General features: G+C 40.0%; 1 protein-coding gene across 1 annotated transcript in view; it reads right to left on the reverse strand.

Annotated features, from left to right (window-relative positions):
- The window catches only part of LOC139462519 (lipoxygenase homology domain-containing protein 1-like), a 120,394-nt gene that overhangs the window by 29,840 nt on the left and 73,709 nt on the right, over positions 1-16,845 (reverse strand). Inside the window, exons 13-25 of the mRNA XM_071244293.1 lie at positions 16,166-16,552; positions 15,289-15,536; positions 13,156-13,291; positions 11,314-11,468; positions 10,234-10,248; positions 6,665-6,822; positions 6,012-6,085; positions 4,341-4,534; positions 3,137-3,329; positions 2,228-2,478; positions 1,559-1,889; positions 506-657; positions 86-219 (exon numbers count right to left, since the gene is read on the reverse strand). Coding sequence (XP_071100394.1) covers positions 86-219; positions 506-657; positions 1,559-1,889; positions 2,228-2,478; positions 3,137-3,329; positions 4,341-4,534; positions 6,012-6,085; positions 6,665-6,822; positions 10,234-10,248; positions 11,314-11,468; positions 13,156-13,291; positions 15,289-15,536; positions 16,166-16,552 — 2,428 coding nt within the window. The remainder of the gene's footprint in view (positions 1-85; positions 220-505; positions 658-1,558; positions 1,890-2,227; positions 2,479-3,136; positions 3,330-4,340; positions 4,535-6,011; positions 6,086-6,664; positions 6,823-10,233; positions 10,249-11,313; positions 11,469-13,155; positions 13,292-15,288; positions 15,537-16,165; positions 16,553-16,845) is intronic.

The following is a 16,845-nucleotide window of genomic DNA, read 5'->3' on the forward strand; positions in this document are numbered from 1 at the left end:
TTTCAGATTTTCAAATTCGTAACATCGTAAGACATATTTTAGATTGGTATTCAAAACCACAAGGGACATAACTCTGTATTCCCACCTCTTTCTGCTGATTGGCTCCTCCACCTCCACTCTGTCCAAGAACCAGGCAGCCCCGCCCCCCTTGTTGTCATGGTGAATCTTCAACTTTGTCAGCTTACCAAGGTCAATGGCCTTCACTTTGAACACATCCTCCTGAAAATGCCCCAAAGTCCATGGGTATTGTTTTAATAAGAACACCTTATAACAAACAAAACCTAACCAAATCCATTCTCTGACAACAGCAAACAAGTGCCGATATAACAAGGCTGGTAACAACAAAATAAGACCTCTAATGATGGCAATCATTTCTCGCTGCAAGGAAAATAAATATATGTTGATGTTGAATGTATTTTGTATTCATATTCAAATTTGAACTGATTTTTCGATCCCTCATCAAAATAAACATACAGAAAAAAGTCTAATAAAAAGTTAAATGTACCTGATTTTTCTCAAACTTGTTAATTTTACTTGATTCTTTCATGTGTCTTTCCCCCGAGTCCCCGTTCTCGCCGTAGAGGTTGACAAAGACATTGGCATCAGTGCCAGCACCAAACACGTCACCCGTAAAGATCTTCACCGTGTACTCCAGCTCTGTCAAACAAAAGAATGTCACTTATCTCTCAATCTCATTAAAATCAGATCTTAGTTCTCATTACCGCTAAACAAAGATCTGAGGACATCCCATTATGGGTCACGTCACGACATTGCGCAAACTTTGACCGACTAATGGAATGACCTATCAGAATGCAGCTTTCTCGTACTTTACGGCACAAATTTCAAATTGACGACTACGCTTCGAAAAATATTTTGATAAATTCTCGATTACAAATTTGAAACCTGAACAAAAAAATATTATGGAATGGCTAATAGATAGTCTTGATTGTAAGGATTTAGTCGTTAAACCCGCAACTATCGTTCGGAATACCCCATGTTAAAGTTTTCGAGATTGCATGATTAGAAATCACATTCCGACTGTCACTTTCATAATCTGGTAAGTGACGCACTGATTGGTCGGATGAAAGGTCACTCTGACATGACACCAAATGGAATGTCGTCAGATCTTTGTTTAGAGGTAGAGAGAACTAAGGTCTGATTTTAATGAGATTGCTTATCTCTTAGATCACTGAATTAATCATCAAGATGTTCATCCCGGTACTCATGGAGATCTCTCCTCCCTCACTGAGCTTTTTGGAAAATTGTTTGCAATTCCTGAAATGTGAGGTGCTTTTATATAGGCCTGCACCTGCAAGGTTTTATGTTTCTCTAAAACTTATTCACCTGTCATGACAGTTTAACTATAGATTGTAAATGAATTGGTTGGTCCTTAACCTTTTTTCAGCAGTATACATGTATGGGAATCCTAACTGGTGGACAAGGTTTAGCAAGTAATGAACTATGGATAGAACAAACACATTTCTATGTGGAGTCAACATTATGACCATATTCTAATGTACTGGTATGTTCAAGGCAAGCCTCCATCAGAATCACAAACCTTTCAGAGTCCCCTTCAGCCTGTTCCCCCTCTCATCCGTGGGGATCAGCTCCCTCACAATCTGGTTGTCGTCCTCCCCCTTGGCAAACCACCGATCTACGAAGAACCAGTAATCTTCTGTCTCATCACCGTCATACAAGTCTTCATCTGCCTCATCCACTCGCTCCAGACTCGACCTGTGCGCCCTCTTCTTGCGGCGCTTCGGCGTGGATGGCGGGCTGTAGCCGGTGGAATCAGACTCCTCCTCATCTCTGGCGGACCTCCGCCTCTCTAGATCAGACGGCCTTCGTCTTTTCTTTGTCCCAGACAGTGGTTTCCTTTGAATCAGCATCTAGAGGAAGGAGAGATTGCATCCAAATTTCAACGTGAGTGAGTAAGTTTGGTTTAATCCCCTTTTAACAGTATTTATCATGGCATGTCAGCTTCATTTCTGTGGAAAGCCCAAAGTGATGCAGGGCCCTCTTGCACAAAGCGACCTTCGCGCTAAGATGATCGTAACTCCCATACTTTAACATAGGCTAAGATAGTCTTAGCCCTAAGATGGCTTTGTCCAAGTGGGCCCAGGTCTAAGACGTTTACCACTTTGGTGAAACCCACGATCTCAGGTATTGTGCTGACAAAGCTAGAACCTTAATCAGGTTGAACCAGGATTCGAGCCCTAACACTGACCTTCTCCATGTGCCATCCTGCAAATCGACCAGCACCATCATGTCCAATCCGAACCTTCTGGAGTCGGCCAATGTCTGCGGCCTCCACTTTGAACTTGTCCATCTCACCCTGTTCGAAGTTGTCTGTCTTGTTACGGAGCTGGATGTCTTCCGTCTTCTTACCCTTCTCCCCGTACATCTGGAGGAAGACGTTGGCGTCCGTCCCTGCCCCTCGCTTGTTGCTGGTCCAGATGGTTACCTCATAAGGGATTGCTGAAGAACAAGGAGATGACCAACTGAATCTAACCTCTAGATTAGACCCTATTTTGATCATGACCTCCCTTTGGTGATGTAGGTGAGTGTGAGTGAGTGAGTGAGTGAGTGAGTGAGTGAGTGAGTATGCTTTTACGCCACTTTTAGCAATATTCTAGCAGTATCACGGCGGGGGACACCAGTAATGGGCTTCACACATTGTACCCATGTCGGGAATCGAACCCGGGTCTTTGGCATGACGAGCGAACGCTTTAACCACTAGGCTACCCGACTGCGAGTGAGTGAGTGAGTGAGTGAGTGAGTGAGTGAGTGAGTGAGTGAGTGAGTGAGTGAGTGAGTGAGTTGGATTTAACGCCATGTTTAAAGGTATCCCAGTTATATCACAGTATGTCAGCTTAATGTGGGAGGAAAGTGATGCAGGTCTCAAACGTTCACTACTTCGGTGAAATCCATGAGCACAGGTATGGTAATGACAAACCTAGAAACATAATCGGGGTGAACCAGGATTCGAACCCACAATCATAGGTTATTGGCATGCCCATGGGATGCAACTCTGCACAGCAAATCGCGGCGCCTTAGACACCTGGGCAACCCATGCCCCCAACTTGAACACAGCAAAATGACTTGTGAGGACGTGTTTGAACCCAGTATGACTTACTCTTCTCCCTCTGCTCCGTGGACGAAGGGTCCATGTCTATCTCCAGCTGACCATCCTCCTCATCCTTCGCCAGCCAGCGGTGAGCGGCAAAGTAGTAGTGCTCGCCGCGGGAGGGGATGTCGATGGAGACGTTGTCCAGGAACCAACCAGCACCAGGCTTCGTTCCGTCATGGCCGATTCGAACACTCTTGATCTTAGAAAAAATTAATTAGAGGAAAACTATTTAGACCTCAGTTTTAGGGAAGGTCGATTTTTCAGTAACTACATTTAGTAGCGTGTTCCTGATAATAAAACTACCCTTTCTTCACAATTTCTAAAAATATCTCAACAATTTTTTGTAAACAACAATCACAATTATAAGGCCATAAAATATATGTATATACCTGCTTCACTACCAAAACTTATATAATTTTTATTTTACAAGTGAAGAAAATCATGCATGTGTTCCCCTCTTTCTTTACTGGATCTACACCATATACACAGCCCTATCCATCTTCCTGAGGCAAGGGCATTAACTACAAAAGTCCAGTTTGCAACCTTGCCGACCTAGGCTGGAATTTCCAGGCTTGATTGTAGCGCCACCAGTGGCTATTATGAGTTATGTCCCTTCTATGTCCCTCCTCTTGACCAATCAGATTCCATCACTCATATGACTTGCATTTGCTTCAAACAAAGAGGCGGCGCCCGGTCTGATCGATAATCAAGATCTTTATTGTAATAATACAGGTCTTAGGATGCAAAGTGCATCAATTACTTGAGCACCTCGATTAAAAACATGACATGAAAAGATTTGCAAAATATATGTTAACGCCCAATTGGCAGCACACATGCTTTGCAAATCCTGAAGTCGACCAAAATCTGCAGGTTGAAATCCACGTAGTTTGTTACGTGATTTTGATTGGACTATGCATAGGCTTGGTAGTCCAGCCAAAATGTAACTCCGGAATACCAGCCTAGTTTGGCAAGGGTGGAAACTGGACTTTTATAGCAGATAACGCCCATGCCTCAGGAAGATGGGTCCTACCAAACATTCATGCTTTCAGTGAATCGCATCTGTTGAATTTGAGGTATAAAGAAAACTAAAACTATAACATATAATATTATATGCTTCCTAATACATATTTCGATCAAATTTAATAATATATTTTTATTGTGGGATTATTATTATTATTATTATTATTGTTGTTGTTGTTGTTGTTTATACCTTTCCAATGTCGGAAGCATCTTTAATGAACTTGTCTGTTCTGTTCCGCTCGAACTTGTTGGTGGCTGACTCGGATGACTTCAGCTGCATGTCGCCTGTGTCGCCTTTGCTGCCGAATATCTTCAGGAAGACATTGGCGTCAGTGCCAGCGCCTCGTACGTCGCCTGTTTTCACATCTATCACATACCTTGTTGCTGTGGAGATACGAAAATACTTATACAATTTTGTCTCAGGCATACACAAGATGTCAGAATCTAATTCTATATCTACAAAGAAACATTTCATTAACTAGCCTAGTTAATTTCTTGCTTTAAAGATAGTGTGTGTCCGTATGCCAAGTTTTGACAAAATACTACATAAAAAGTAAAAAAACATAGTTTAAAAATCACAGAATTTCTAAAACAATATGCAACAAAAAGGACAGGGCTGTCCATGAGACAAATAAACATACTTGTCTTGCCCAAAGGCACAGTTGGGATTATTTGAATAAATATTTATAAAAAGTTGCTTTATATAGGTTTACTATGGTGAATCCCAGAGACCATAATACTAAATACAGTATGCAAAATACCCAAGATAGTTCATCAATGAAAGGGGCGGTGGGGTAGCCTTATGGTTAAAGCGTTCGCTCATCACGCCAAAGACCAGGGTTCAATGCCCCAAATGGGTACAATGTGTGAAGCCCATTTCTGGTGTCCCCTGACATGATACTGCTGGAATATTGCCAAAAGTGGTGTAAGAACCATACTCACTCACTCACTCACTCATCAATGAAAATACCACAACATCACCTCTCCACTGCATAAACGAGATAGTGATTCCTATGATGTGGCAAATCAAGGGACTGAACTAAATGTATCTACTTATCTGGTTCGCCACATATTCGAAAAAGGTGTTTCCAACTTTTTTTTATCACTTTCCTCCAGTTAACAATATATTTACTAGCATCTGTGTAATTAACTTGTTACAGTCAACAACTGAACAACCAACTTTAATTTTATGAAATTTAACAGAAAAAAAATAATTCCAACATCTCTGAATATTTTACCCCAAGTCTCTCCTTAAATTGTCCCTTGGGCATTATCAAGCTCCTCACAGCAACAGCCCTTTCGCGGAGCTCTCTACCATACTATCGCTGCAACCAGTCACAGCTCCCCACTGTGAAAGGTGGCCACAACCATGCGTGGAGTTGAACTTGCAACCGACTGACCATTATGTTTACAAACAAGTGATGACTGCCATGACGCTGAATACTCTTACCCCAGCTAAATTATTTTCTTTGTTTGTCAGTTTCAATTTCTATTTCATTTCAACTACTTTCTTATTGGTATAGTGAGAAAGTAAGGGTGAAGATGGGTGATTTTCAGTGAGTCTGTAACCAATCTCATTAAACAAACAAAAAGGTAAATTCATCTGGGAAATCTGGTCAGTCATAAAGCTTTTCAAAGCTCACTATGATGGCATTCCCAAAGACATCAACAAAATATAAACTTGACTACATTTGGGGTTAGAGGGCAAATTTCAAGATGGTGGCAACGATGTTTCTGAGAGTGTGATGAAGGTGTCACGTGCTGGGAAAGAGCTCGTTGGCAATATAGCAAGGGGAGACCACTCTAACTGTTTGGGAGTAATTGGAAGGGGAGATAACTCTACTGGTGAGTGCGTACTTACTGCCAAGCATTTGTGAGCCGCTGGCTGTGATGTCCCGCTCAATGTGACCATCATCCTCATCCTCTGCCAACCACCTGAAACAAGGGAGGTAATCACAGTCTAAACTATTTTCATCAATACCTTCCATATAACATCTCATAATGCACCTTTTTTTGTGAAAATATAAATTAATATCAAAAAGAAATTATATTTCTTTATGCCTTTTAATAGAAGTATCCTTACAACTGATGCAATAGCAATTATATTAAAGATATAGTGCTGATTTTCAATGTTCACAGACTTTTCACTTTAACTTAGCTTCAGCACACAGTAATTAATCTCTCATACTGGGTAAAACAAAATATATCAAGTTTCGCTTTTATTTGTATCATTTAACCTAAAATCTACACACAAATTTCCATTGAAAACTGATTTACAAAACGGTTGAAAAGTAATTTTTATTTCACGGTATCTCCATTGTATCCATGACAACAAATGGCAGTAATTGGCAAATTATCTATAATTATCATTACCTTACATCATATATGTAGTTATTTTGATTTCAGGAAATAGGTGAAAGTAATTAAAAAAACCCAATACAACAAGTCAGTTTATTTTGCCCTAAGTTAAGAATAGAGGACATGTTTGATCAATTCTTGAAATCCAGTGTTTACCTATTGCACTCAAAAGTGGTGTCATATTTTGTTGAGCCGATCTGTTTGACAACAATCTTGTCGAGGAACCAGCCACTTCCTGGGCCCTTCCCATCATGCCCCACACGGATCTTGTTCAACTTCTTCAAGGTCACAGCCTCGATTTCAAATGTGTCAACCTAAAACAGACAAGCCAAAATGTGAAACACAACTCAGAAATACAGGAGAAACTCCAAATACTACAAGTCTATACAAATGATCCTTGTAAATAAGGACACTCTAAACCAAACCATGAGAACCTTAAATTAAAAAAAAGAAATTATCCAATAAAGGTATCTTTATACAAACCAACATGGCTAAAGGGTACTACATTTCACCTTATTTCACCAACTGTTTGATATGAATATTTTACATGCAAGAAGACATCAAACTTTACAACACCAAAATTAAAATACAATCTGTATTGCATTCAGAACAGATGTATCATGCATTTATCACTAAATTATTAGTCCATGTTTACCTTGGAGGTCCCAAAAGACATGGATTATTACTGAATAGATAGTGCCCAAAACAAGCATTTGTTAAGCTACACCAGTATAAATCATGCCCTAATGTCTTATCCTTTTCTACCATGCTGTTATAACATGCAACACAATTAGTTTAATGTAGTGTTGTGGTATGAGCAAATAGGGCCTATCTATCTCTTTATCATATCTCCATGTCAGAATGTTTGATTGTTTGTTTGTTGTTTAACGATGAACTCAGCAATATTCCAGCTATATGATGGCGGTCTGTAAAAAATCGTGTCTGGACCAGACAATCCAGTGATTGATATCACGAGCATCGATCCATGCAATTGGGATACGATGACATGCATCAAACCAGGTCAGGGAGCCTGACCACCCGATCCTGTTAGTCACCTCTTATGACAAGCATAGTCGCCTTTTACAGCAAGCTTGGCTTGCTGAAGACCTATTCTACCCCGGATCTTCGAGGGTCCCATGTCAGAATGATGAGATCTGATTGGTCCATGTGATCTTGATAAAATACAATGTATCCCGCCTTGGAGGGAAATACATTTATCAGCAGGATAATAAATCCCCTATACCCCACCATGAACAAGACTGGAAGGCTGCATGTGGATTTATGAGAGGCCGAAGAAATCCCTTACACCCCACTTCAAAGCAAAAAGATGCACGCTTTTTTCAAATCAATGAAAGTCACCTGACACAGCATAAGTTAACCTCAGCTCAATCTAACAGGTGTTCCTATCAATTTTGAATTTGTTTTATTCTTTTACAATGTCTGCATAAAACATGTTGTCAAGATAAATTTGTTTAGGCAGTATCTAGAGAGGTACATGTAGTTTTATGCATCGCTGGTTAGGTTTTATACTTCTCACCTCTGGCTCCTGGTATAAAACCTAACGTGGGACATAGAACCACGTTCCCCTCGTGATACTGTTACAAGTTATTTTGTCAAAAGTATTGGGATGGGGTATTACACACATGCTCACTATAACTGTTATATCAATTACAGTAAAAAATAATCAATATTAAATAATTTCATGCTGTTTTGCTATTTCAGGTAAATTCATTACTTGATTTTGTGTTGCCATGTGTCTTTACTCAATAAACAAAATTCATGTTTCATTTTCATTGCGATTAATCTAGGATTTGGGGAATATACTAAATATTATTGCAATAGTAGTAAAAATACTCTTGATAATCACCACTAATATAGTTGTCAGCAATACTTATAAGCGAGTTGTGTGATGTGTGAAAACGTTGTGATGCTGGCCATGAGTGAGCGTGATTTGTGTCAACAGAAATGTGATGAAACGGACAAAAATAAAATAAAAGGTGAATATCATGTTCTGGGTTTTTTTTAAGTGTGGAAATTGTATGTTTAGTTTCTTTCAATCATACACAATTTGAACCAAAAAATGAATATAAACGATTGAATCAGCCTAATGTACATGATGTCAATGTCAATGAAAATAAAACATGCAAACATTTTCAATGAATTCCAGTTGGAGTACTAAGCTATGGAGGCAACTGGGTCCGGGTACTGATCACAATAGAATGAAGACATGATGAGGATAACTATGGATGCAAGACCCTAAGGGACACAACACAACAACAACAACATCAACATCAACATCATAACATCAACATCAACAACACCAACAACCATTCACTGGTCAAAGAACTGATTGGGGACACTTGCACACCGTATTCTTCATGCAAGGACCATAAGTCATCACAGTCTTAGTCAGGACCGTAACGATACAGTACATCCCAATACAATATGTAGCTTCATAGTTCCTGATATAATACGATACACAAAAGTTGCCTCCTGCCATATTAAAGATCACGATAAAAGGGAACAGACCCAACTAAATAACGATTAAATTAAACAAATAATGCTCACTAACATTTAATCATACTAACTGAAAATAGTTTTTAATTTTATTTTATATATCATGCCATACAGCATACCATCCTTCTATATGGGAATATGGTATTGCCTTGTGCTTACGGCGTTGACTGATCACATTCCCCTCATATGAACCCCATTTCTGGTGACTCCCATCATGATATAGATGGAATACTGCTGCAAGCATTGCAAAACCATAAGCACTCCTAACATAGCCTAGTCTGTCTCCCTCTTGTCTAGAATGATTTGGCAAGTATTGCCGCAGCTCTAGGCCCGAATTAAGGATTGTTCTGGGGTCCATGTGGATTTTATTTTCTATGTTTTGCAGATATATATTAATTTTTAGATAAGATAACTTTATTTCTGGGGCTAAATGTCAGTCTAGCCATGTATTATTTTGCATCTATAAATGACTTCAGGAGAAGACTTAGACTCACTTCAAGTCTCTGAAATGCACATATTTTAAACCAAAAAAAACAGTATCAAATTATCTAAATAATAGAATGATTGTCTTCATTTTCTGAAACTGCAGCTGTTTAGACTTGACAAATATTATAGACTTGCAAGGGCTGTATTGGACATATTTGTTTCAGGGCCTGTATGACAGACTAGGGAAGCTTGAGACGAGTATTGAAAGTACCGACAATTTTGTGAATGGTAAAAAGCCTTGTGCTAAGACTGCTTTGTGCAAGTGTTCCCATGTATGTCTAACTAGACAAAGCACAGTAGAACACACATGCTGTTTGGAAGCTGCGACATCAACATTCAGACAGCAGAAAATCATGTCGTTTCAATTGCTTTGGTAATTTAAGGGACAGCAACTCTGCTCTGTCAATAGCATTGCCACTGACCACTAGTCATGAACAATAAATGACAGTTAAGTAATGACAAACTCTGATTCATACATAGCGTGACAGAAGCCAAAATCTTTTAACATCCTGTTACATAATATAATCTAAATACAATAATTCCTTATGCTAAAGCATTCATAGTTGGCTTTTGAGCATTTCAATCAGAAAAGTCTACATGTTTATAAAAGTTGCTTTGAATCTAATTATTTCTTGTATGAGAGTTCAACAGACACTATTCACTGCAACCATGACAACATTGATGTCACATGACGGAAGGTGGGGAGGGGAGATTACTCTTACCTGGCCAGGGGAAAACTAGATAGAAAAGAACATTGAGTGCAGAAATACATGGATATAGAAAGAAACATGTTTATTATAAATACATATAGGAATGACATAAATATATAATCCTAAACATTGAAAGATTGAAAGCTAAGAAATGGGGTGGAAGAGACTGGTCATTTCTTTCAGTAAAATATAAAGCAATTTCTTATCAGGCAAAATATATATATTTAACTTTCTGAAAATATCTTGGGCAGGCAGCGTTTTGTTCTTAGATCAAAAGGTTTTTTTATATTTTTCTTGTTCAATAAATAGTCCTGCCCTAGTTTAAATATAGCAAAAGTCAATCAAACAAAATCTTTGATTTAAAATTAAATTTTAAATAATTGTATTGTTTAAGCAGAAATACAATTTTTAAAAGAAGCCTAATATGTATGACATATGAGAGAAATATGCAGCTTAATTACCTTAATCAAATATGCTCATAAAGATTTTCAAATATGTGAAAATTTCAATTTGGACAGAAACAGACCATGAATATTTAGAAATTTGCCATAGATATGAAAGATATGTAATAACAAAATATATCATGTCATATAGAAGGAACTGAAATTCAGCAGTAGATTTAAATAGATATCAAATTAATACAGATTAAAATGAAGGTTAAACAAGAGCTCCTCAAATAAACACACAACTTAAACAAATCAACTGCAGAGATTAGGTGCATCCTCTGAATTCAGGGGTATATTTCACATTGTTCTGATAAACACCCTGGATCTGGTACTCATTCATTGACAGGAAGGTACAGTGCATGTCTAGCCATTCATGAATGGCATTGTCTTGATTATGCAATGTGACTTGTGTCATCATAGATTTAAGGAAAGATATTTAAGCCATATAATATTACATTACGTTTATATTCATAACCATGACAACTGTCCACAGATTCCAGAATATCAATCTGAACCAATCACAAACAAAATACCCTCAATGAGGATACAAGTCAAATACGAACGAATCTCAGAGAGCAACCCACAATAAACAGTTCAACTGTTCTGGATAAATCCAAATAATAGAGCATTGCTATGGAAACCATACCTTGTCTTTCTCGAACTTATTGATGTTGTTCTTAGACTTCCTTAGATTCCGTTTGCCGGTGTCACCGAAGTCGCCGAAGATGTTGACGTAAACGTTGGCATCGGTGCCAGCGTATTGTCGCTTACCCGTGTGGACCTCCACTGAATAGCTCACCACTGTGGAGAAAATGATGAGATGGGAATCATCACAATAATAATGAATGTTGCTCATGTTATTGTAGCGGCCATAAAATTTCCGAGTCCCGTGATGGGATTCGAACCACGGACCTTCTGATCCGAGGTCGGACGCCTTGTCCACATGACCAAAGAGGTTAACCCCGTCAGCAAGCTGACAAGGTAAGGATGTCATCTGTAGGATGACTCCACGCCCTGCTACATACTCCCCCGTCAACAGAAGGCACGTCCCGGGCCGCATAGTAGGGTACTGAGGCTTATTTTGCTCAAATTTAATATGAACGTGCTCAGCCCCACGTTGGGCTCCAATGTAGCAGCCATAAAATTTCCGAGTCCCGTGATGGGATTCGAACCACGGACCTTCTGATCCGAGGTCGGATGCCTTGTCCACATGACCAAAGAGGTTAACCCCGTCAGCAAGCTGACAAGGTAAGGATGTCATCTGTAGGATGACTCCACGCCCTGCTACATACTCCCCCGTCAACAGAAGGCACGTCCCGGGCCGCATAGTAGGGTACTGAGGCTTATTTTGCTCAAATTTAATATGAACGTGCTCAGCCCCACGTTGGGCTCCAATGTAGCAGCCATAAAATTTCCGAGTCCCGTGATGGGATTCGAACCATGGACCTTCTGATCCGAGGTCGGATGCCTTGTCCACATGACCAAAGAGGTTAACCCCGTCAGCAAGCTGACAAGGTAAGGATGTCATCTGTAGGATGACTCCACGCCCTGCTACACTATCACCCACTAGTTGGTTGGCCCCACCTTGGTCCTACCAGTGGGCATTTATGATCGTTTGTTTGTTGATTTGTGCTGCAGTCGCCACACTCAGCAATATTACAGCTATATGACAGCGGTCTGTAAATAATCGAGTCTGGACCAGACAAACCAGTGATTGACATCATGAGCATCGATCCATGCAATTGGAATAAGATGACATGCATCAACCAAGTCAGCGAGCCTGACCACCCGATCCTGTTAGTCGCCTTTTACGAACAGAATAATCCCTTTTTACGTCATGGCCTGTAAATAATTTATTTTAGGCTAAACAAGTGGTTGATAGTATGAGCATCTGTTGCATTCTGGTTTGGACTATTCTATTGAGTAAGTGACTTGGGTTTAACCCAGTTATAACCTTGAGTTACTAAAATCCTCATTAGTCTAGACCTTCATTATTACAAACTCTGTACAGTGAAACCTTGCTTATCCACATGGTAGAGTTCCCAGTGAAATCATCAAAGGAAACAAAATTCAGGATTAACAAAGTATGGTACAGATGTAAACATTGCCAACCAGAAATGTCCAGAAGAAAGGGTTTCTGGATTAACAGGGTCCAGAATAATGAAGTATCATTGAATAAAAATATAGTTATTGCTTGGAACCTTAGACGGTCTGGTTCAACAAGGTTCCAAGGTCAGTTTAATGTGGAGGAAAGCTCTAAGTGACTCAAGTCATAGGCGACATTCACTCCTTTGAAACAAACACATCTGTGTCAGTTCTGACAAAATTTCCAAAATTTCAGACGTATGATGATATTATAGTGTTTCAGTCCAGATGGTTTAAACAATGTTTATTTCAAATCAAGGATCACAATGAAGGAGACAATCTGTGATCTGAACCGAAGACAGGTGACACAACAAAGGGACACAACTCTACATGTGTGACTTACAGGACATAGGTTTCTTGACGAGGGGTCCCTCAGCAGGCATCTCCCGTACGGTCTCTCCCTGGTCCTCATCCGTGGCCAGCCACTTGTCACACGTGAAGATGTACCGGTCCTTTGTTGTCATGTTCTCCATCTCAACCTGTCACCAAGGTAAAAAAAAGTTTGAATTTTTTTTTACTGCAGTGTTTGAGGGCAGGGGTGAGAGGTGAGATAAACTTTACTGGGCAAACATACTGGCATCGTTGGTAAGCCAGTGTATCATACCTCCATGTCGGAATGACAAGATCTGATTGGTCCATGTGATCTTGATAACATACTGTGTAACCTGCCTTGGAGCGGAATAAATTTCTCAGCAGGGGCATAAATCTCTTATACCCCACCATGACCAATACAGGCGCCACGTGTATTTCCGAGAGGCAGAACAAATCCTTTATATCCCATTTCAAAGCTGAAAGCTGCACGCTTTTCCTGAGTCAATGGAAGTCATAAGACATAGCACAAGTTAACTTCAGCTCAATTTGACAGCTATTTTCTATCAATGTTGAATTTGTGCTAACTCTTTCACATTACAATGTCATGTTACAACATGTCGATAAAATAAATTTGTTGTAGCAGGATCACTCAGGGTACACGGGGATTTATGCGTCCCTCGTAGGTTTTATACCATTCTGCCTCCTGCTCGTGGGATTAAACCTAACTCAGGACGCATAAAACCTCATCCCGTTAATCCGACATTGTTGGTTGCATATGATTATGTCAGATTAACGAGTATATCGGATAAACGAAATTAGGTACTATCAACGCTCGTGATCGAAAATTGGACATCCTGTCAGTAATTTCATTGGTCGGTCAAAGTTTGCGAAAGGTCGTTCTGACATGACCTGTAATGGGATGTCTTAAGCAGTAGTGAGAACTTGTATCCGATTTTAATGAGATTGAGGTAATCTAGGCATGTGATTTATCCTGTTTTGTGTATTTAAAAAATTAATGGTTTATTGTTAAGCAAGTTTATCTCTGCAGCCATTGAAATATGCAGCTAATGGCCAACTCTTCTTGCATCAAAACACGGGGCTGTGTACTCGCGAGCAGATGACCACGGAGTATGCTGATCACTGTGTCGGATTAACGAGATTGATTAGTGAGTGATTTCAGAATTTCATTGCAAATTAGGTGGGTCGGAGTCAGAGTGCGAGACTGTCGGATTAATGGGTCTAAATAGCACTGATTAAATCGGTTCCCATCATTTGTGTTGGATAAAGCCGATTGCCGGATAAACGAGTGTCAGATTAACGAGACTTTTCTGTATATCTCTATTCTATTATGATAAGGGTTGGTCGGGTAGCCTTGTGGTTAAAACGTTCGCTTGTCACGCCGAAGACCCGGGTTCAATTCCTGACATGGGTACATTGTATGAAGCCCATTTCTGGTGTCCCCCGCCGTGATATTGCTGGAATATTGCTAAAAGCGGCGTAAAACCATACTTAATCACTCAGTATTATGATAAATACTGTCAAGCCATTTGCAACCAAAGCTTTGTTTGGGAAAAGACATCTCAGTAATGGAATATCTCTTATGGGTGTAATTTGATTGGACAGAGAATACGTTCGAGGTTCCACTACACCAAATCAGCATCAGTTTGGACAGTGCGGTTTTCGTAGGGAACCTTCAGTACAGATCGAGAGATATCTGCAGGCTGTGATTGGAGGATATTCTGTAAGATTTTTATGTCTTTCAAATGTACATCCATCCAGTTAGTAAAACTGACCATGTTTTTCTATATTTAGTACTGTCTTTTTCAACATGATGACTTATGCTGAATGTGACCACAGCTAGTAGGTGACATTTGGTGCGAAACTGGGGGTGTTGTGTTTAGCTTCCGGTACTCGGAAAAGGAGCTGACTAAGCTAGTCATTTTTTATTTTTTTATTGCTGCTCTAAGGCCAAACTGTGCACACACGTACAGGTAATAGCTGTTGAATGCTTAGTTATTTTTAAAAAAAATATAACGTACTATAGAAGTCTATGGGAAAACATTTGGTTGTGTGTAACCTGTAGATGTCGGTACATTACGGATAATGGATCTCGAGATACAGTGTCCGACTGAATGTCACACTTGTAGACGGAGAGTTCCCCCACCTTGTTCAAATGCCATCCAGAGAAGGCTCCCTTGTTGTCGTGCCAGACTCGAAGCTTGTAAGGTTTGCCGATGTCGGTCAAGTCCAGTTTGAAGCGGTCCATCTTGCCCTGTTCGAAGGTGTCACCCTTGTTCTCCAGCAGGTGGTCATCCGTCTTCCCTTTCTCTCCATACATCGTCACGTGCACGTTTGCGTCCGTCCCCGCGTTCTGCAGGTCCGAAGTGTGAACCCACACAAACCACGTCATCTCTGGAATATCATTAAACATCATGACAGCTTGGACAAAGAATGTATTTAATGGTAATTATATAAAGGGAAATATATATCTAGTTTCTTAAAGATACCTAGTGAACAGGTAAGGATTAACTGACCGATCACCATGGCAACTTGGCACCATGGCAGACCAAATGGCATCTTAGGACTGATCACCACAGCTGCAGGATCACCATTTAGACTACAATAACAACTATTTTCGGAGAAAACAAGAAAATGGAAAACAGACTTGCTCTTGCATAGACCCACTGACTGATCACCATGGCAACAGGCCCACCATGGCAACATTTTTTATCGAGATCATCAAGATGATATCCATACACTGACAAAAATGGCAAGTTTGGACTGATCACCATGGCAACAGGACCATCATGGCAATAATTTCCAGAGATAATTAAGACAATATTCAAGACTTGCTCTTGCTTAGACCCACTGACTGATCACCATGGCAACAGGCCCACCATAGCACTTATATATCGAAATCATCCAGACGATATACAAGACTTACTCTCGCTCAGACCGACTTACTCATAACAATGGCAACCTAGGACTCATCTCCATGGCAACTATTTCTGGAGATGATCAAGAAAATATTTAAGACTTACTCTTCTCCCTCTTCTTCCTGCGAGACACCTGCTCATAGAGCGTCCTCTGGATGACCTCTTCGTGTTCGTCACTGGCCAACCACTTGCCACAGAGGAAGAACTGCTCAATGCCGGCGCTAGCACAGTACACGGACACGCTGTCCAGGTACCATCCAGGTGCGGCGCCGCTGTTGTCATGGCCAATGATGATGTGGTCTAGAGGACTCAACATCTTTCCTACCCCAATGTTGAAAATGTCGGTTTTGTTTCTGTCAAACTTTCCGTTATCGAGCCAAATCTTGCCACTCGTTTCCTTTCCCTTATCGCCAAACAGCTCAATGTAGACACGAGCATCAGTTCCGGCGTTGGCTTTGTCACCCGTTGTCACGGTGATGATGTATGGGATTCCTGTTGTGAAAATTTTCAATTACAAACTTAAAACACTAAATCAATAACAAGTTGATAGTAAAAGAACACATTACTGCTTCATCCTGCTTGATATATAGTCTGCAGAATACTAAACTTTAAGTTGTACAAATTGATGACAATCCAAATAATATTTCAATATTTCTTGATGTTTTTTCTATTTACAACAAACATGACTAATTTTGACTAAATTAACAAACACAAAATAATGGCATCAAAAGTATTGACCCCTCGATCATAGACTTTCACGATCTGCAAAGTGGAAATAATTGTTA

Source organism: Haliotis cracherodii, unplaced genomic scaffold, assembly GCF_022045235.1.
Source record: "Haliotis cracherodii isolate W230 unplaced genomic scaffold, xgHalCrac1.p SCAF_15, whole genome shotgun sequence".
Taxonomy (NCBI): domain Eukaryota; kingdom Metazoa; phylum Mollusca; class Gastropoda; order Lepetellida; family Haliotidae; genus Haliotis; species Haliotis cracherodii.